Below are 21,045 nucleotides of genomic sequence, written 5' to 3' on the forward strand. Positions count from 1 at the left end.
GTTAGCCAATCACTTTCTTACTGTCTTTTTGTTCTATGTTCAGGTGCAGTGGAGTAGAGCATTTTGTACTGGAAATAATTGACCAGCTCCCTGACATGGAATTTGTACTCAATGTCCGAGACTACCCTCAGATTCCATACTGGATGAAACCCATCAGGCCTATTTTGTCTTTCAGCAAGGTAATCATCAAAGGAGGCTTCCTACAATATCCAGCTCTTGGACCTGGCATTGACTGCATTTAAAAATATGCTGCCACTTATTTTTCTGTTACAGACTTCAGAATACTATGACATCATGTACCCTGCGTGGACCTTCTGGGAGGGAGGTCCAGCAGTTTGGCCCATTTACCCAAAAGGACTTGGACGCTGGGACCTAATGAGGAAGGAGTTAAAAGTGTAAGGCATATTTGATGAATAGAATCAGTGCTAAAGGAATATTTTTGCTTTTATTTTCATGAAGAGCGAATCTGACTGTATAAGTGTTCAGAGTCCTGGGTCTGCCTTTCTTTGGGTTATTTATGCCATTGGATATGCCATAGTTGGGATAATTTGTGGATGATCCAAGGAAGGCAGAAAGACTGACCTCGTTGACCATGCTGTATTTGATAATGAAATCCGTGGCCTAACATGGTTATATTGATGTGCGATATAATTGGAAGCTCAATAATCATAAAGAGCATACAACTAGAACTGATAGGAAAGGGAGCTATCTGTGTTGTAATATATCCGGACTGTAATCCAGAACCCCAGTCTAACATACCAACATGGGTTTGAGGCCCACCATGGCAGATGTGAAATTTGAAATCATAGAGTCATAGTCCTAGAGATGTACAGCATGGAAACAGACCCTTCGGTCCAACCCATCCATTTTGTTCTAGAGTTTTTTTAAAAAACTCTAGAACAAAAAGCTCATGTAATGTTGATTGTGTAACCACAATTAATTGTTGTGAACAAAAATCTGGTTCACTAATGTTCTACAGAGAAGTTAATCCACGATCCTTAACTGGTCTGCCCTACATATGCCTTTAATTCTCAGCAATGTCATTGACTCTTATTGCCCTCGAGGCAATTAGTGATGGGCAGTAAAATGCTGACCCAGCCAGCAATGCCCACACTCCATGGATGAATTTTAAAAAAGCAGAATTTGATTTCTTTCCCTCTTACCTCTGCTATTTGTATTTTATAAATGCTTATCTACCATGCAAACCTAATATTTTAGGTTTAGTGACTTTTCTTCAGAGTAGACCCTTCAAAAAAAAACTTGCATCTCTGTAACACCTTTCATAATCTCAAAGGATTTCAAAGCGTCTTACACCCATTGTAAAATTTTAGAAGTGCACTTTTGTTTTCTTGCATTAATTACGTTGTGTTCTGAAGTCATAAAAGGTGCTTTGTAAGGCAAATCGCTTTTTTGGAAGTTTACATGTAATTGCCTCTCGGATGAGATTAAATGGCTCAAGCATTTATCCAGATGCACCGTGCATTTGGAGAAAATGGACACAAATTCTTTAGCCTTTCTAAATGGGATATGCTACAAAAAGGAGTCTGTGCTTACAATGAAATTTAATTGGCCTTTTTTTTGTTGTTTCACTAGATCTGCTGAAAAGTGGCCATGGGAGAAGAAAGTCTCAAAAGGTTTCTTTAGAGGATCAAGGTAAGGCTAATAGTTATGCCCATTATAATACAGTGCATAAGTTTTTGTTGTACAAATATTTGATTATGAAAGTTAATGCTAAGGAATGTATGAAGTGCCACCCAATATGACCATTTCATAAGGAGTTGGTTGTGGAGAATACCTCTAGATCTCAAAGGTGTCAGACTGACCATCTAGGTCTCATCATCTTGGTAACATTGTGTATCATACCAATGTAACTTGTAACTGGTTATCATGTCTTATTTAAAACATGATTCTCTACCAATCCAGACAGCAGGCCCTCTAGAGCCAATTGAAAAGGAGGATGGTGGCAGCAAATCTAGCATATGGAATCCAGCTCGCACATACAGCATGGTGAGCAGCAGTGCATTGGAAGACAAGTTAGCTGAACCACATAAAACTTTTAACAGTATCCTAAATTCCATTGGATTCTAGAAATTTCCTAATCTGAGTTTTGAGTGACTCATGCAGACAGTCATCATCTGAAACAGTTGAACATTCGAGAATCTTGTAGAATAACAACTTGTGACCAGATTCATCAAGGCAGAATGAGCAGTCAATGCTAAGTACGTTTCAGACCTGATAGCTTCTGCCTCACACTTGCTTCTCTATGTGGTGCTGTAGCACTGGTCGCACTTGGCAGTTACAGATTGCTTTGGGTGCTGGGAACTGAAGGAGCAGTCACAAATTGAGGTTCAGCTGGAGACTGGGCATTGGAGGCTGCATGATTGAAACTGAAATCACTGGTGGGCAAGGGAAATCTTTTAAAAATAATGTGTATTTGCTGACTGAGAAAGATAGAAATAAACAAAGTAATTACTGCTGTGAATGAGTTTTGCTGCAATAGCAAACAGGTACTACAAGACATGGCTCCAGTAAGGAAAATCAAGGGTGACAGAAATAATTAAAAAATAAAGCTGCAGCTACGAAATGCCACGATGCCAGAATTATAGCAATAAAGGGGAAAGTTAGAAACTGAAATAGACGGTCTAATGTAGGAAGGAAGTAAGGAGAAGATTGAGGCAACAATTAGGGCAGGAGATCTGTAATTTAAACACTGAAAGCAGAAAATAATTAAGGTTGTAGACTGTAGGATCATTCAGCAAAGCTGTTAAAGAGAAGAGGAATTCTCATTAACTGTGTACAGCAAAGGGGATTCCTAGCAGTGTTGTGAATGTAATTTTCTTGGGAAACCCACTAAGAGAATGGAATCGTTTATTAGGATCCAAGTAGAACATAGAACAGGTACACAATTCCTTATTCCGAAATCCGAAAAGCTCCGAAATGTGAAGTTTTTTTCTCCATAACAAGGTTATTTGGCATGAAACAGTTAGCACAATTCCACACTACTTGACCCACGTCATGAGATGTGACATGGCATGGCCCAGCGCTGTCAGGCATCAATTCTTTCTCAGGGCTTGTAGTACTCACAGGTGTGACTGCTGTTTGGTAAGATTTTTTAAAATTTGACCATGAAATTGTAACTTATTCCGGAATCCAAAAAATTCCGAATTCCGAAAACCAGCTGGCCCCATGGGTTTTGGATAAAGGATTGTGTACCTGAACATTACACCCCCGGCACAGCACAGGCCTATCGGCCCTCAATGTTGCATCGACTTGTGAAACCAATCTGAAGCCCATCTCACCTTCACTATTTCATTTTCATCCATTTTCATCCATATGTTTATCCAATGACCATTTAAATGCCCTTAAAGTTGGCGAGTCTATTACTATTGTAGGTAGGGTGTTCCACGTTCCTATTACTCTGAGTAAAGAAACTACCTCGGATATCTCTCTTATATCTATCACTCCTCAACTTAAAGCTATGTCCCCTCGTGCTCGTCATCAGCATTTGAGGAAAAAGGCTCTCGCTGTCCACCCTATCTAACCCTCTGATTATTTTGTATGTCTCAATTAAGTCACCTCTCAGCCGCCTTCTCTCTAATGAAAACAGCCTCAAGTCCCTCAGCCTTTCCTCATAAGACCTTCCCTCCATACCAGGCAACATCCTAGTAAATGTCCTTTGAACCCTTTCCAACGCTTCCATATCCTTCCTATAATGCGCGACCAGAACTGTACGCAATATTCCAAGTGCGGCTGCACAAGAATTTTGTACAGCTACATGACCTCATGGCTCCGAAACTAAATCCTTCTACCAATACCGTATACCTTCTTAACAACCCTATCAACCTGGGTGGCAACCTAGGGATCTATGTACATGAACACCGAGATCTCTCTGCTCATCCCCACTACCAAGAATATTACCGTTAGCCCAGTACTCTTTATTCCAGTTGCTCCTTCCAAAGTGAATCACCTCACACTTTTCCTCATTGAACTCCATTTGACATCTCTCAGCCCAGCTCTGCAGCTTACCTATGACCCTCTGTAACCTGCAGCATCCTTCAGCACTGTCCACAACTCCACTGACCTTAGTGTCTTCTGCAAATTTACTAACCCATCCTTCTACGCCCTCATCCAAGCCATTTATAAAAATGGCAAACAGCAGTGGACCCAAAACAGATTCTTGGAGTACACCACTCCATTTTAGCCACAAAATTTATTTTAGCATTACGCAGCTTAATAGGGCAATGCTGAGAGAACTCTATTCCATATCTACAGCAGAGAGAGTTTAGCAAGATTATCTAAAAATAGTCTTGGTGCAACTCTGTGTCAACAGTGCATTCTGACAGGTGCAGATAGATGACATGAGTGACCTATTGATACAGGATAAGGAAATCAAGAGGTATGACCAGATGATTCATAATGTTTTAAAATACCAACAGGCAGGAGATATGAATGCAAGTATGAATTATCTGACAAATTTATTTGCATCTTAGTCCACATTGTCAGCAGAATTTAAATACAAATCGTCATTTGTAGTACAGAACTTGAATGTTCTGGAAAAAGATATCCTACACTCAGTGGGAAAACCGACCCTCATACTGCATGAGACTGTTGATTGGTCGGCAATGGAGAATACACCCATTATTGCTGATTTACAGCTAGTTGTAAATTTAAACCCAACAACTTAACTCTGATTGTTTCGGGCAATTCCTTCAGACATAAGCCAGTAAATGGCTGCAGTTGCTGTGTCAATATACTGGCTTCTGGTGGCTTGCGCACTAGAACTAAGATCTAAGAAATAAAAAGTTCAAAATTACAGTCCTTCCAAGCAGAGAAGATGTAGCAGACAAGTCGAGTCCATGCTTGCCTCGAGTTTGCGCGGGGCCTTCGCCCCTAGGCTGGGAGTCCACGTGGGGCCTTCACCTCGATCACCACCATTGCCACCTGTGGATGGGAGCTAAAAAGAAGAAAAAACACAATTTAAGAAAAGAAACCGATGGAGCAGATGAGCTCTGGCTCGGGAGTCCTACATGCAATGACAGGGGTTGAGACAGAGTGTACTATTCAAGTAAAGCAAGTTAAAGAGTAGGACGTAGCTGGACCAGGGTGCATTGAAGTAAGCCATTTCTCAATTAGAGACGGATGTTTTAACGATATCACTTTTCCCATTCTCAATTCATCATGAAAGTTATGGAAAGTGCTCATGTCATGATGCTTGGGAGAGAGAGATAGCTGAATGATTATACTACTGGACTAATGATCTTGGAGGCCTGATGAATAATCTGCAGACCATAGCATCTAGGAGATTTAACTGAATAAATCTGGAGTAAAATGCTCAACTCACAGTGGTGACGATGAAATATTGGATTGTTATACAAACCAATTTTCTTCACGTGAGGAAAGTCTGGCTTGTATGTGGTTGAGTTATAACTGTTCTATGAAATGGCATACCAATCCATTTGGTTGTATTGGAGAAGATAGCTAAGCATCATCGTAATGGGCACTTATGGATGGATGCCGGCCTTGCCAGTGACACTCACCACCACATTATGCCACCCACATCGCATGAATGAAAACAAAATGTTATCTGTTATTTACCTCTTCTTGTTTTCTCACATGCATGCTCAACCAAAAAGACAGGGCCATAGACAATATGTATGTATGTGTATCTCTATCGCTGTCTTAATGCATGTGTGGATATTATATTGTGATATTTCAGGACAAGTTCTGAGCGAGACCCTCTTATTCTGCTGTCTCGGGAAGAACCTTTGTTGGTAGATGCCGAGTACACAAAAAACCAAGCCTGGAAGTCAGAAAAGGTACTCCTTGAGTTATTGCTGAATTGAAGTTGGGACTTTTATATGTAGAATTGTATTAGAATAAGATAATTATATATCAATTTCTGTGTGGAGTGTGATAAGCAACCCAGTTGGTGGAATAGAAGCAAAATGTAACAGATGCTGGAAATCTGAAGCCAACACAGTATGCAGGAGAAACTTAGCAGGTCTGGCAGCATCTGTGGAAAGAGAAGCAAAGTTAATATTTTGAGTCTGGCGTGAGTTCTGTTTTTTTTTCTTCTGAAGAAGAATCATGTTAGACTCAAACCTTACCTCAGTTTTTATTTTCTTCACTTACGCTGAGTTTCTCTGATTTTTGTGTTAGTGTGTGAAGTCACAGTATAAGAATGGTCCTAATTTGTACAAATTGACATGATGTAAGGAATCTTGCTAAGTCTGCATCTTTCTCATTCTCGATATCTTTTGATCACTCCATTCACGAGCTTGGCAAAAACTATTTAGACTCGCGAGAAATTCTCCTCCGAACCTCTGCATCTCCAATTTTCTCTCCTGCATAAAACTGATCTCTTCAATCAGACTTTGGTTCACCTGTTCAAATGTCTCGCCCTCTGGCTGCACACTGCCTTTTTGGTCTGATTGCATTGATGTGAAACACCATGGGATGTACTACAATAACGCAGCTGCTGTGGAAATGCAGTAGCTGCTCTTGCAGTGAGGCCACAAGGGTGTGGAATGGCAGCTACTGTAGTATAGTGTTTATTTTACTCGACTAGCAAAGCACAAACCAGGACTAATAACGTGGAGACTTGAGTTCAATCCAATGAGTTCAGTTGCAGTTGTAGAATTTAAACTCAGCTAATTCAACAAATTTGGATTTGAAGTAACTGTCAGATTATTATTAAAACTTGTCTGCTCATTGATGTCCTTTACAAAACAAAACCTGCTGTTCTTGCCCACTTGGCCTTCAAGTGTCCCCAAACTCTCAGGAATGTGGTTACCCTCTGAAATTGTCTCATAAACAGGCCCTCCATTTAGGGATAGATAATAAATGCTAGCTGTTCCAGTGCTGCCCAAATCCTGTGAGTGAATTGGGGAGATAAAAGTTCAGTAAAGCCTACCTGCCTGAGGTTGGACAGAGGTTCTTGGTTAGTGCAAAGTAAATAGAACCTTTCCTATCCAACTAATACCAACTAGAATGCTTTCTCTCACTTGGGAACTCTAAATAGTACAATGCAGAAGAGACTCTGTATTGTTGATGTGTGTTTGGGATGTGAGTGTATTGGTGGAGCCAGCATTTATTACCCATCAGTAATTGCTGTTGAGAAGGTGATCCGAGCTGCCTCCTGTCATATTGCAATCCATCTGTTGTAGTCACACCTACGGTGATACGAGGAAAATGCTGCCTACTTGAAAATGCGGTGCTGGGCCTGATTTTTCTTGAGTGGAGAAGGCTGAGAGGGACCTGATTGTGATATAGACAAGTAAAGTGAGTGAGGAACAAGATAGCAGGAGGTGTACAGTAAGGGAAAGTGTGACATTATTCATTTTGATAGGAAGAATGGAAAACTAATATTTTCAAAAAAGCATGAAACTTCTAAATGTTCCGAGAAATGTTCAAAAAACGAAGTTTAGCAAGCAAACCTGGAATACTTTGTACAGCTTTGATCCCCATGTCCAGGGAAGGATATTCTTCCATTGGCAGTGTCATAGTAAAGGTTCACTAGATTGATTCCTGCAGAAGATGGTTTTATTGTGGTGAAAGGCTGAGTAATCAGGCCTATGAAAGTTGGAGCTTAGAATAATGACAGATGAGCTCCTCGAAACCTACATGAGTCTGATGGAGCTTGATAGGATAGACACTGAGTAAATGTTTCCCGTAATTTGGGAGTAACCATATGGTCAGGACTGAAATGAGGAAAAATTTCTTGACTGAGTTGTTGATTGTCCAGTGTTGAATACGTTTGAAACTGAGCTTGTTAGAAACCTCTGGGGATTGCAGGATATGAGGAGAAGGTGGGAAAGGTGATATCGAAAGTTAGCCAGGATCATATTAAAGGATGGAATCAATGCTGATGAAAGGCTTTTGCATGAAACATCGATTTTTTTGCTCCTCGGATGCTGTCTGACCTGCTGTGCATTTCCAGCACCACTCTAATCTGGACTCTACTCTCCAGCATCTGCAGTACCCACTTTTGCCTGGATGGAATCAGTGGTCAACCTTTGCTCCTATTTTGCTTGTTCTGAGTTCTCCTGTTAATTGTACTGCCTCCTTTGCATTCCAATTTTCATCTCCACCACTTGCAGCTGTGCTTTCAACTGTCTGAACCGTAGGCTTTGGAATTACTTTAAACCGCTCCAGTTTCTCTGTTCATTTAGAATGCTTCATAAAACCTACCTCGTTGACCAAGCATTCAATAATGCATTGTGATACCCCTGAATGCGGCTCAGTGCCAAGCATTGTTTGATTATACTCCTTAAAATGTTTTACCATGTTAATCGTGTCACATTGATTTAAGCTGTTAATATATTCATTTCATTTATTTGCAGGATACTCTAGGAAGACCCCCTGCCAAAGAAATTCCATTGGTGGACCATTGCAAGTACAAGTATGTTGTTAGAAACATTTTCACTCGCAGTTTTGTGCATCCTATGCAGAATTTGCCTTCCTGTTGGTACACATGCTGTCCTTAGCATTGGGATAATAAAACCAAGGATGCAGAGCAGGTCAGTCAGTCCCAAAAGAAGAAATGCCAGGTCAACGTTTGATATGGGTCTCTTCATCAAACCCCAATAAGTATGAGTCATTAGCCAGTCATCATCTTTCTATACTCAATAGATTCCATTGCTCCCACAGCTCCATTTCTACTCTTATTATCCAAGATATTTGTACCTTTTGTTTTTACCTTCAAAGGTTTAGTACCTTGTGCTGGTCTGTATTGGGATAACTTTTCATATTATTCTCTTAATTAACTAGGTCTGTATTCTCTAGAATTTAGGAGAATGGGTGGTGACTTCTTCGGGATATATAAAATCATCAGAGGGCAAAGAGACCATCTTCCCTGATGAAAGGGTCTAAAACTAAGCGTCAGATTTTCAGTATTTGAGATTGAGGTGAAGAAAAAAATTTATTCACTGAAAAGTTTCAAAGTTTTGGAATTCTCTATCCCACACAGCTACGGGCTACTTGAATATATTCAAGACTGAAATCAATATATTTTTGAGCACAAAGAGAATCTAGAGATTTGGAGATATAACAGGGAAATGGCATTGAAACAGAAGATCATCTCTAATTGCATTGAGTGGTGGAGCAGGCATGAGGGATCGTATGGTGTACTCCTGTTCCTGTTAGTTATTCAAGCAGGTTGGCTGGAACTTGTGTATCCAGGAGCTTGCATGATTTAACCTGTGATCACAGCCAGGCAAATGTTTTGCGAAAGCAGCCCTTCCCTTCTGGTTTAAAGTTTCATACATGCAGGCTCTTTTAAACACCTGTAATCTGTTGGTCTGCATTAGATGCTGCTGCTGCTCTTACAAAACACTTACTTCTGGTTTTCAGATCTCCCCCTAACTACCTTGAGCTCAACATCTCAGAAATGTTCTTTGCAAATAAGGAAAACTTCAAGCGAGCCAGTGGAGAATGTGCTGGAGAGCTGCCAGTTGTGACCTTCAGTTTAGCTCAGAATGGAGCTTCTCACACACCGAGGCTAATTGCATTTGCAGCTGTGGATAGATGGAGTTAACAAACAAACAGTCTGTTTCTTTTCTAGGTATTTATTTAATTTCCGAGGTGTTGCAGCCAGTTTCCGATTTAAACACCTTTTTCTGTGCGGATCGTTGGTTTTCCATGTTGGGGATGAATGGCTGGAATTCTTTTACCCCCAGTTGAAACCATGGGTACATTACATCCCTGTTAACCAAGACCTCTCCAATGTTCGGTAAGACTCTTGGTGGAATGACAGATTAGTGGGTCATCTGCTGCCTGCACGGTTGTTAATCGATATGGTAGTCATGTTCAGATTTAGCTGAAGGGCATTTACAAAGTAGTAATTCTACTTTTAGTAGGAAGGAGAAGAATTTATTTGCTGAGTAGATGGGTTTTTTTGTATCCTTTTATTGTATCCCCTTGGAGGTTTACTTATATTGTTTTGGCAGTATCTAAAAAACTATGCTAGTGTATCCTATACTGGTGAAGCTATAACATAGGGCTACCTGTATGTATAATAGTGGAAGGAGTGTGTAATAGCTTTCCCACAACAAAGGATCAGGTCTGAGCTCTGCAGTCCTGTGGCATCTAGTTGTGAATGTTGGTATACAAATAAACAACCAACAGGAAGAACAAACTCTACAATTATCCCCAGACTCAACGTTGGGGGAGTCCAGCACTTCATTGCAAAAGACATCTCCTATTCTCCTCTCAGTCATAAGCAAGCTGATGGAAGGGTTATTGATGGTATTACCAAGCATCCCTTGCAAAGAAAAACCTGCTCACTGATGCTCAGCTTGGATCCTGCCAGGTCCTGGCCTCAGTTCAAACATGGACAGAAAAGCTGAATCCAGAATGAAGGGGAGAGTGACTGTCTACAACATTGAGGCAAAGTTTGACTGAGTGTTGCATCAAAGATCCATGGCAAAACTGGGACAGATGGGAACTGGGGGAAAGTTTGCCACTGGTTGGAGTCGTACCTGGCGCCAAAAAAAAATATGGTTTTTCGCAGCCAGTCATCTTAGCTCCAGGACATCTCTGCAGGAGTTCTTCACAATAGTGTTTCAGAACCAACCATCTTCAGCTGCTTGATCAGTGACCTTCCCTCCATAAGGTGAGAAGTGGAGAAGTTTGCTGGTGAATGCACAGTGTACAGCACCATTCACAACATCACAGTGCACATTTATATACAGCAAGACCTGGACAAAATTTGGGCTTATGTTGATAAGTGGCAAAACATTCACACCACACAAATGCCAGGCAATGACTAGCTCTTCTTCAAGAGAATCTAACCATTTGGTCCTTGATACTCAATTACATTGCCATCGCTGAGTCTCCCCCACTACCAACAATCTAAGGTTACTGTTAGCCCAAAACTGAACTGGGCCAGCAATTTAAATGCTGTGATTACAACAGCAGATCAGGGGCTTTCTGTCACCCCAATGTTTATGCACCACTTACAAGGCATAAGTTGGAACTATGATGGATAGGTGCCACTCCCAATGCTCAACGCCATGCACAACAAAGCAACTGCTTAATCGGCACTATCCCTCATCTTCGGCATTCACTTCCTTCATCACCAATAGGCAATAGCAGTGTGTGCCATCTACAAGGTGTATTGCAGAAATTGACCATGGCCCCTCTAACGCCACATCCAAACCATGAATTCATAAGATCTAGTAAAATGAGAGCAGAAACTGGGCGAAAGGACCACACCTTGCATTCTCCTCTCCAAGCCACACACCAGCCTGATTTGGAAATATAATCAACATTCTTTCAGTGTTACTGAGACATAATTCTGAAACGCTATTCCTTAACAGCAATGTTCGTGTCCCTATAGCTCAAGACTAGCAGTTCAAGGAGGCAACTGACCACTACCTTCTCTCAGGCAATTATGAATATGCAATAAATGCTGACTCAGCCAGTGGTACCTACATCCCATGAATTGTTAAATAACATGTACAGGGTATAGTAATTCTGTAACCACAGTGGGCAGAGAGTCCAATAGTTACATTTGCAGGACTAAGAGCTGTTGACTGGCAAGTTAATCGATCTTGTTTCTCTGTTACTGTAGGGAGTTGTTACAGTTTGTTCAAGAAAATGATGATATTGCCAGAGAGATTGCAGAGAGGTAAGTGCAACACCTACTGCTATGGTTTGAATAAAATCAACCAGATATCACTGATGGAGGTCAAAGCATATACTAACCCTATACATCGTTAAAACTGTTCCCCCAATTTTTTTTTACTTTTGTTCCTTTATTTCTCTATTTGTGGGGTCTTTTACATCCACTTGAGAGGGCACTCCCTCACTACTCCACTGAAATGTCAGTCTAAACGTTCTGCTCATGTGCCTTTAGTCAGAAGTCACACTATGCAAGGTTATAGTCCAGCAGGTTTATTTAAAATCACAAGTTTTCAGAGCATTGCTGCTGCTTCAGATGAAGTGGAGGGATGCGCACAGGCACAGAATATACAGGCGGAGACAATGGCAAGATAATTCCGGGTAATTAAGCATGTCAACTGATGAGTAGAAACAGTGTGAGTAGTGTGTTGACAGGCTGATTAATAAATGAAGGATTGATCTAAGATTAATTAAGGCGCAGCATTAATAACAAACATTGACAATCTCCATACACCATACTAGAACTCATCCGCTTAATCTTCGACTACAACGTCGTCACCTTCAACAACCAGCTCTTCATCCAGAGGCACAACAGCCATTTCGGACCAAATGTTTACCCCGATATGCCAATATTTTCATGCACAAGTTTGAGCAAAATGTCTTCACCACTCAGGACTTCCAACTAATGCTATATACCAGGTACATCAACAATATAGAGTCACAGAGATGTACCGCACAGAAACAGACCCTTCAGTTTAACTTGTCCATGCCGACCAGATATCCTAAACTAATCTATTCCCATTTGCCAGCACTTGGTCAATATCCCTCTCAACCCTTCCTATTCATATACCCATCCAGACGAATTTTAAATGTTGTAATTGTTCCAGCTTCCGCTTTATCTGGCAGTTCATTCCATACATGCACCAGCCTCTGCGTGAAAAAATTTGCCCCTTAGGTCCTTTTTAAATTTTTCCCCTCTCACCCTAAACCTATGCCCTCTAGTTCTGGACTCTCCCACCTAAGGGAAAAGATCTTGTCTACTTACCCTATCCATGCCACTCATGATTTTAGAAACCCCTATAAGGTCACCCGTCAACCTCTGATGCTCCAGAGAAAACAGCCCCAGCCTCTCTGTATAGCTCAAGTCCTCCAATCATGGCGACACCCTTGTAAATCTTTTCTGAACCCTTTCAAGTTTCACAACAACTGTCCAAAAGGAGAGACCAGAATTGCACACAATATTCCAAAAGTGGCCTAACCAATGTCGTGTAAAAAGTGAGGTCTGCAGATGCTGGAGATCAGAGCTGAAAATGTGTTGCTGGTTAAAGCGCAGCAGGTCAGGCAGCATCCAAGGAACAGGAAATTCGACGTTTCGGGCATCAGGATGAAGGGCTCTGGCCCGAAACGTCGAATTTCCTGTTCCTTGGATGCTGCCTAACCAATGTCGTGTACAAGAATCCGAATGAAGGGCTTTTGCCTAAAATGTCGATTCTCCTCCTCGGATGCTGACTGACCTGCTGTGCTTTTCCAGCACCACACTCACGAGTCTAATCTCCAGCATCTGCAGTCCTCACTTTCGCCAATGTCGTGTACACTGCAACATGACCTCCCAACTCCTTTACTCCAACGTCATCTTCCTTTGGACTCATGGCGAAGAATCACTGAGCCAACCACACAACAATATCAACAAGCTCCATCCCACCATCAGACTTATTCAAGGAGTACTGTTCAGAATGTTTCATTCTTGGACACATGCATTTTCATCAAGAATGGACCTCTCAGTGCTTCACTCTACAACAAGGCCACGGATAACCTCACGATGCTTCACTACTCCAGCTTCCACCCTAAACACATTAAAGAAGCCATCCCCTACAGACAAGCACTGTGTACGCACAGGATTTGCTCTGACGAGGAGGAATGCGACAGACACTGAAAGATGTCCTTATAAGAACAGGATATGACTCAACTCATAAATCAACAATTCCAGCATGCCACAGCAAAAAATCTCAGCCATCTCAGAAGGCTGAGAGGGACATGATTGATCGCGTACCCTTCGTTATCTAGTACTTAACCCAGAACGGTGAAACTACGCCGTGTTCTTCTCAGCCTTCAACACATCATGGATGATGATCAACGTTTCACCAAGGCCATCCCTGCATCTCCATAACTTGCCTTCAAACAACTGCCTAACCTAAAACAGACCATCGTTCGTAGCAAACTACCCAACCTTTGGAAGAATAGTAACAACAACACCATACAACGCTGCCACTGCAAGACATGGGAGATCATCAACATGGATATTACTATCACACATGGAAACACCATTCACCATGTACATGGTAAGTACTCATGTGACTCAGCCAAAGTTGTCAACCTCATACACTGCAGGAAAGGATGCCTGGCATGGTATACCAGTGAGATCATGCAAATACTATTGCAATAGGTGAATGGACACAGTGCAATGATTGCCAGGTAGGAGTATTCCATTCCAGTCAGGGAACACTTCAGCGGTCAATGACATTCAGCCTCTGATCTTTAGGTAAGTGTCCTCTAAGGCAGCCTTCAAGATACACAACAATTGTTACGACACGGGTTAAACCCTCCGCTTAATGTAAACCAACACAGAAAAGATTTATCCTGTGCAGTAATCTGTGAAAATGCAAAAGGCCAAGAACTAGTTAAGGTAAAAGTAACAACTTTATGAAAGTATAACAGAGAATAATTAGCTAACACCTATTTACAACTCCTTCTTCTAACCTAGCTTTTACCTTCCCCATCTACAATACTAGTCCAATGAACCCTCCCGTCCCTACCATGTAAGATATACCAAAATCCAACTTTTCAAAAAACACCAGCCGGACATCAAATCATCATCATCTTTGGGATTCTGCGGTTACTAATTGATAAAGATACCTTTCAGAGAGCTATTCTCTGGGCAGTCTGCAGATGTTGGAGGCTTGGCAGTTCTCCTTCCAACTGTTTAATTTTCCCCAGTCTTAAACCCCCAAAGCAGCAGATTGTGTCATTGGCTTTTAAGATTGTCAATATACTCAATTCAAACGCGATTGGAATTTGGTATTTTTCAGGGTATAGTTTAAACTGATTGGTCTAATTCAAATCTGTTTTGTCCTTTTCAGGCAATTTGACCAAGTGTTACTTTGTTACCTTATTCAGAACGTTTGATGCTGTGTCAGGTCGTTCTGCTGGCTTTTAACTCTCTTAAAGGCACAGTACACCCACATCTTCATAACCCAATGCAGAATTGCTGAGCAGAAATTGATAACCTAACTCTGTACTCATGAGGACAGCCTCAACCCTGATCTTGGGTTCATGTCATGCTACATGTAACCCCACCATATTGTTCTGTATCTGTTAAATCTTCCTTACTGGCCTGTATTGCCACCATCACTTTGATTGCTTGTGATTATCCATCTGCCTTAATTAGTCTGTACAGATTTTGAATACTTATTACATTTATTAGATCCTCATCATGTGACTGCTACCTAGTCATGTTATTCCAGCCAATTGGTTTGCCTCCAGCAGCATCTCACTTTTGATTATTTATTATCTCTCTCTGCCTTAGTTAATTGGATCATAGATCATTTCTATTTAACTGTTGACACTTTAGTCGCACTGTTTGTATTAATCTCTTGACACTCTTGATTGCGTTCAGCCTGTTGTCACTCTACTCACAACATTTGTAATTATCTGTTGGCACTCTTAATTACCTGGAATTATCTTGCCATAAGGAGACAATGGGAACTGCAGATGCTGGGGAAATCAGAGTTGATGAAGCATGGTACTGGATAAGACACAGCAGGTCAGGCAGCATCAGTGGAGCAAGAAAGTCAAAGTTTTGTGTAGGACCCTTCTTCAGGACTGGGGAGGGGAAGGAGGTTGAGAGAGAAATTGAGGAAGGAGGAATGGAGCTCGGGAAAAGGTAGGCGATAGGTGTGTGGAGGTAGGAGGTGATAGTTTGGTGGGAAGGGTGGAGTAGATAGGTGGGAAGATGGAACAGGTAGGTCAGGTCAGGAGGGTGGATCTGAGTCTGAGGGTTAGATCTAGGATTCGGTTGGAGGAGGGGAGATTTGGAAACTGGCGAATTTAGGTTCATGTAGTGTGGTTGTAGGATGCCGAGGCAGAAGATGTGTTTTCTCCTCCAGTTTACAGGGGCCTTGTGTAGGCAGTGGAGGAGGCCCAGATTGGATACGTCCTTAGAGGAGTGGGAGGGGGAGTTGAAGTGGATGGGCACAGGAGGGTGGGGTTGGTTATGGACCAGAGATGTTCCCTGAACCGTTCCTCGAGTTTGCACGGATGCAGTCGATGAGGTTGGAGGATGTGCAAGTAAATCTCTCCCGAATTTGAAATGAATCTTGGGGCCAATGACAGAGGTGAGAGGGAGGTGAGGGTGCAAGTTTTGCACCTCTTACAACGGAACAGGAAGGTGCCAAGAGTGGAGAGGGGTTAGTGGCGAGTGTGGACCTAATGAGGGAGTCACAGAGGGAACCGTCCCTATGGAATGCAAATAAGGGTGGGGAGGGAAATATATTTTTGGTGGTGGGGTCTGACTGAAGGCAGTGAACGTGGTGGAGGATGATGCACTGGTTTTGGAGATTGATGGGGTAGAATGTGAGGACCAGGGGGATTCTATGTTGGGATTGGGAGGGGAGGGTGGAGTTTGAACGCAGAAGTATGGGAAATGGAGGAGACGCGATTGAGGGCACTGTTGATCACCGGGGAGTAAATATTTATGACGCTTCAAGTAGGCAGACAATTGGGATGTCCTGAAATAGAATTGCTCATCGTGAGAGCAGATACAATGAAGGCAGAGGATTGGAATTGGGGGGAGGGGTCACATTTTTATAGGAGGTGGGGTGGTGGAGGTGTAGTCAAGGTAGCTGTAGGAATTGATGGAGTTGTGGTAGATGTCGGTGTGTAGTTAGTCACCAGAGATGGAGATGGAGAGGTCCAGGAAGAAGAGGGAAGCATTGGAGATGATCTAGGTGAATTTAAGGTTGTGGTGGAGGGTGTTGGTATGTAGAATGAACTGTTCAAGCTCCTCCTGGGAGCACAAGGCAGCACTGATACAGTCATCGATGTAGCAGAGAAAAAGGCGGAGGATTCTGCCAGTGTAACTGTGGAAGAGGCACTATTCCATGTATTCTGTGAAGAGGCAAGCATTGCTGGGTGGGTACCCATAGCCAAATCTTGCCACTATCTCTCTGCCTATATACTCTGTGCCCGTGTACCTCTCTCCACTTCACCTGACGAAGGACCAGTGCTCTGAAAGCTTGTGATTTTAAATAAAGCTGTTAGACTCTAACCTGGTGTTGTGTGACATCTAACTTTGTCCACCCAAGTCCAACACCATCATCTCCACATCACAAGCCTTATTGAAGTTTTTGAGGACGTGGCAAAGCACATTGGTAGATGAAGGTAGAGAAGTTGATGTGGTGTACATGGATTTTAGCAAGGCATTTGATAAGGTTCCTCATGGTAGGCTCATTCAGAAAGTAAGGAGACATGGGATACAGGGAAATCTGTCAGTCTGGATACTGACTTGACTGGCCTATAAAAGACAGAGGGGGGTGGTAGATTGAAGATATTCAGCCTGGAGCTCGGTGACCAGTAGTGTGCAACAGGCATCTGGGACCTCTGCTCTTTGATTTTTATAAATGACTTGGATGAGGAAGTGGAAGGGTAGATTAGTAAATTTGCCGATGACACGAAGGTTGGTGGAACTTTGGATAGCATTGTAGATTGTAATGGGGCATTGACAGGGTACAGGGGTGGTCTGAAAAGTGGCAGATGGAGTTCAACCTGGAAAAGTGTGAAGTAATTCACTTCGGAAGATTGAATTTAAATGCAGAATACAGGGTTAAAGACAGGATTCTTGGCAGTGTGGAGCAACAGAGGGATCTTGTGGTCCACCTCCATAGATGCCTGAAAGTTGCCACCCAAGTTGATAGGATTGTTAAGGCTTTCATTAGCGGGAGATTGAGTTTAAGAGCCCTGGTTAGACCACACCTGGAATATTGTGTTCACTTCATTATAGGAAAGATGTGGAAGCTTTAGAAAAGGTGCAGTGGAGATTTACCTAGTTGCTGCCTGGACTGGAGGGCATGTCTTACGATAAAAGGTTGAAGGAGCAAGACCTTTTCTCATTGGAATGAAGAAGGGTGAGAGGTGACTTCTTAGAGCTGTACAAGCTGGTGAGAGGCATAGATAGAGTGATAGCCAGAGACTTTTTTTCCCAGGGTGGAAATGTCTATCACGGGGGGGGCATAATTTTCAGGTGATTGGAGGAAGGTTTAAGGGAGATGTAAGAGGGAGGTTCTTTACACGGTGAGTAGTGGGTATGTAATGCATTGCCAATGGTGGTAGTAGAGTCAGATAAATTAGGGACATTTAAGTGGTTCTTGGAAAAGGACATGGAAGATCATATATTGAAGGGTATATAGGTTATTCTGATCTTAGAGTAGGGTCAGAAAGTTGGCACAATATCGAGGGCTGAAGAGCTTGTACTGAGCTGTATTGTTCTATGTGCCTTTAAGGGAAGTAGACCACATGACCCAGCTCAAAGATGATAAAGTTACCATTGATCCATATTCCAGACGTATTCCAGCCTAGCCCTGTCGTGTAATGTGTAGTATTTAAGATGTTATCAGCAATAACACTATAGGCCTGTTATTTCCATTCAGGTTTCTAGCCCTGTTGAAGGTAGGTGCTCCACTAACTCAGCCCCTGATGCTTATCTTTTCCTTCACAGGGGCCACCAGTTTATCCTGGAGCACTTGAAGATGGAGGATGTTTCCTGTTACTGGAAGCAGCTGCTAATGAAATATTCCAAACTACTGCTATATAAACCCAAGAAACAAAAGAAATACAACCAGATCTTTGCCAGGCATGAACGAAGTGAGCTGTAGCTTTTGGAGACATGGATACATTCACAGCAACTGCAGGGTCAGGTTCTCTGTGAAACTTCCAACATAGTTAAGCCAGTTTGCTAAGCTGTGGAATATTCCCATCAGTTTTCAAAACCTTTGCTGCAGTTATAAATTCTGGTCCAATCAGGGTCCAGCCAATATTCTACAAACCACAGGCTCCAAACACTTAAGACTACATCCTTCCATTTACTGTAAATTCAAAGGAAACTGTGTGCAATGGAAGGTCATCAAAAATAAGGAACAAGATATGTACGGTCTCTTTAATCATGGTCTTAATGTCATCAATTTAATTTATTGAAGCACATTCCAAGAGTCATTCTTTTAATAGAGCATTAATGGAGACAAACTGCAGCTAAGAAGAGTAAGGGATGGCTTGACTGAAATATGTAAGATCCTGAGGATCTTAATAGGATATGGAAAGGATGTTCCCTATTAGGAAATAATATACAATGTGGGATTGCCCATTTAAGACAAAATGAGAATTTGTTTTCTGAGAACTTTTGGTATCCTTCAGAAGGTGGTGGAAGCAGAGACTTGAATCTTTTTAAGCCAGCAGTATATTGATTCTGGACAAGTGATTAGGTGAAGGTTATTGGGGAAGGAGGGAATGTGGAGTAGTGAGATCAGCCATGATATTATAGAATTGTAGAGTAGAATTGAATGGCGTACTCCTGCTCCCAATTTATATGTTGATCTATAAACTCAAGCAGATCTTCATTATTCGTCTTGTGTTTGGAATGACATTCCCAATAAAGTTAGGGACTGGATATTTGAATTCTTATCATCACTGCCCCTTCGCTGAACCTGCATTCCTGACTTTTAGCCTCTCCATGGCCATATTCCAATCGGGCTGGTAAAGCGTTTCATTCTGACGTCTATGCCACTTGACTGACAGATGAGCATTCAATCACTATCTGCTGCTTCCCTCTGTTCCTGTCTCCTGTTGCCAGTTCTGGATTTGCTAGTAATAGAAAGGCCAGCAGCAGAAATCCTAACCCCCATTCACATTTAGCATAGCCAATTGTGGGAGGAAACCGGAGCACTTAGAGGACACCAAGCACAGACACAGAGAATGTACAAACTCCACACAGACACTTGCCCACGGTGGTACAGGTGGCCACCTTGCTGTGGATTTTGTTGATCGATGGGGCAGGGGCTGCAACTGATGATACTTTGTCTTGTAGTAGTCCTTCAAGTGAGGCAGTATCGGATTTGCTCTTTGGTTACAATGAACTGAAACTTTGGGCAGAAAGGACATGGAACAGCAAAACAGCACCAGCCACTGCTCCAGTCAACCAGTTGCTGAAACTGTAACAACGGAATGATGTCACAGATCAGTTTAATTAAAAACATTTTAATAAATTTTTTTAATACATTTCTGGCTTGCCTCCAACATTCTATTCTCCATAAAGTTGTGGACATCCAAGACTTGTACCCGTGTACATGTTCCCATCACCTGCATTGCATTATGGTCAAACAATACACTTGATTTTAAAATTCTCATTTTTGGTTTCATATCCTTTTCTGGTCATGCCTTCTGTCTCTAATCTGATTCCTATCTAGTCTAACCCCTTTAATTGTTGATACGTCTGCTGCTATCATTAATCCAATGATAAATGCCAGCTGCACATGCTCACCAGTTTCTGAAGAGTTTATAATTTTTAAAAATATTCTAATTTGTTTTTTTTTCTCTTTAGTGATATACTCTTTGGACAGTCTTACATCAACGATTCCCAGGTGTCTGTGGGAACGTCTGACTTCCCCAGTGAGGTCTTGAAAGTATCCCCGAATTGCTTCCTCTGTCCACTTGGGACTTGCCTGCAGTTTCAGAGTGGGGAGCAGAGCACCCGCTTGGGGAGTCTCATGTCAGTCATGCAGACAACATGCCCAGCCTGCCATGGCGATCAAGGATAGACAGTGCCTTGATGTTAGCTTGGTCAAGGACATTGGTGTTGGAGGGTTTGTTTTCCCAGTGGATTTGCAGAATGTTGCACAGCAGCGTTGATGGTTCTGTTTCAATGACTGGTGGTGTCAGCTCTAGGCTGTCCACGTCTTAGGGCCAGTTAGGATGGCAGAAACCCCCATAGCTCTGTAAACCATGATTAGATTAGATTCCCTACAGTGTGGAAACAGGCCCCTCTGCTCAAAAAGTCCACACAAACACTCCAAAGAGTAGCCCACCCAGATCCAATCCCCTACCTTATATTTACCCCTGACTAATGCGCCTATCACTATGGGCAATTTAGCATAGCCGATTGTGGGAGGACACCAAGCAGAGACACAGAGAATGTACAAACTCCACACAGACAGTTGCCCAAGATGGGAATTGAACCCAGGTCTCTGGCACTGTGAGGCAGCGGTGCTAACCACCATGCTGCCCTTGGGCGTCAGATTTTGTAGTGTCTTGTCTGTCACCAATTTTGATTCCTCCATCATTAGTGGCCATGTCTCCAGTTACTTGGGCCCTCAGTTCTGA

The 21,045-nt window shown here is 42.3% G+C and overlaps 1 protein-coding gene across 3 annotated transcripts in view; it reads left to right on the forward strand.

Annotated features, from left to right (window-relative positions):
* Positions 1-19,944, forward strand: part of poglut1 (protein O-glucosyltransferase 1) — a 31,909-nt gene extending 11,965 nt beyond the window's left edge. For all 3 annotated transcript variants that reach the window (XM_060836548.1, XM_060836549.1, XM_060836551.1), the window contains exons 4-11: positions 44-179; positions 274-395; positions 1,594-1,653; positions 5,717-5,816; positions 8,343-8,401; positions 9,563-9,730; positions 11,573-11,629; positions 18,392-19,944. In XM_060836548.1, the coding sequence (XP_060692531.1) occupies positions 44-179; positions 274-395; positions 1,594-1,653; positions 5,717-5,816; positions 8,343-8,401; positions 9,563-9,730; positions 11,573-11,629; positions 18,392-18,548 (859 nt within the window). In that variant the 3' untranslated portion in view covers positions 18,549-19,944. The remainder of the gene's footprint in view (positions 1-43; positions 180-273; positions 396-1,593; positions 1,654-5,716; positions 5,817-8,342; positions 8,402-9,562; positions 9,731-11,572; positions 11,630-18,391) is intronic.
* Positions 19,945-21,045: the final 1,101 nt, after the last annotated feature.

Source organism: Hemiscyllium ocellatum, chromosome 15, assembly GCF_020745735.1.
Source record: "Hemiscyllium ocellatum isolate sHemOce1 chromosome 15, sHemOce1.pat.X.cur, whole genome shotgun sequence".
Lineage (NCBI taxonomy): Eukaryota > Metazoa > Chordata > Chondrichthyes > Orectolobiformes > Hemiscylliidae > Hemiscyllium > Hemiscyllium ocellatum.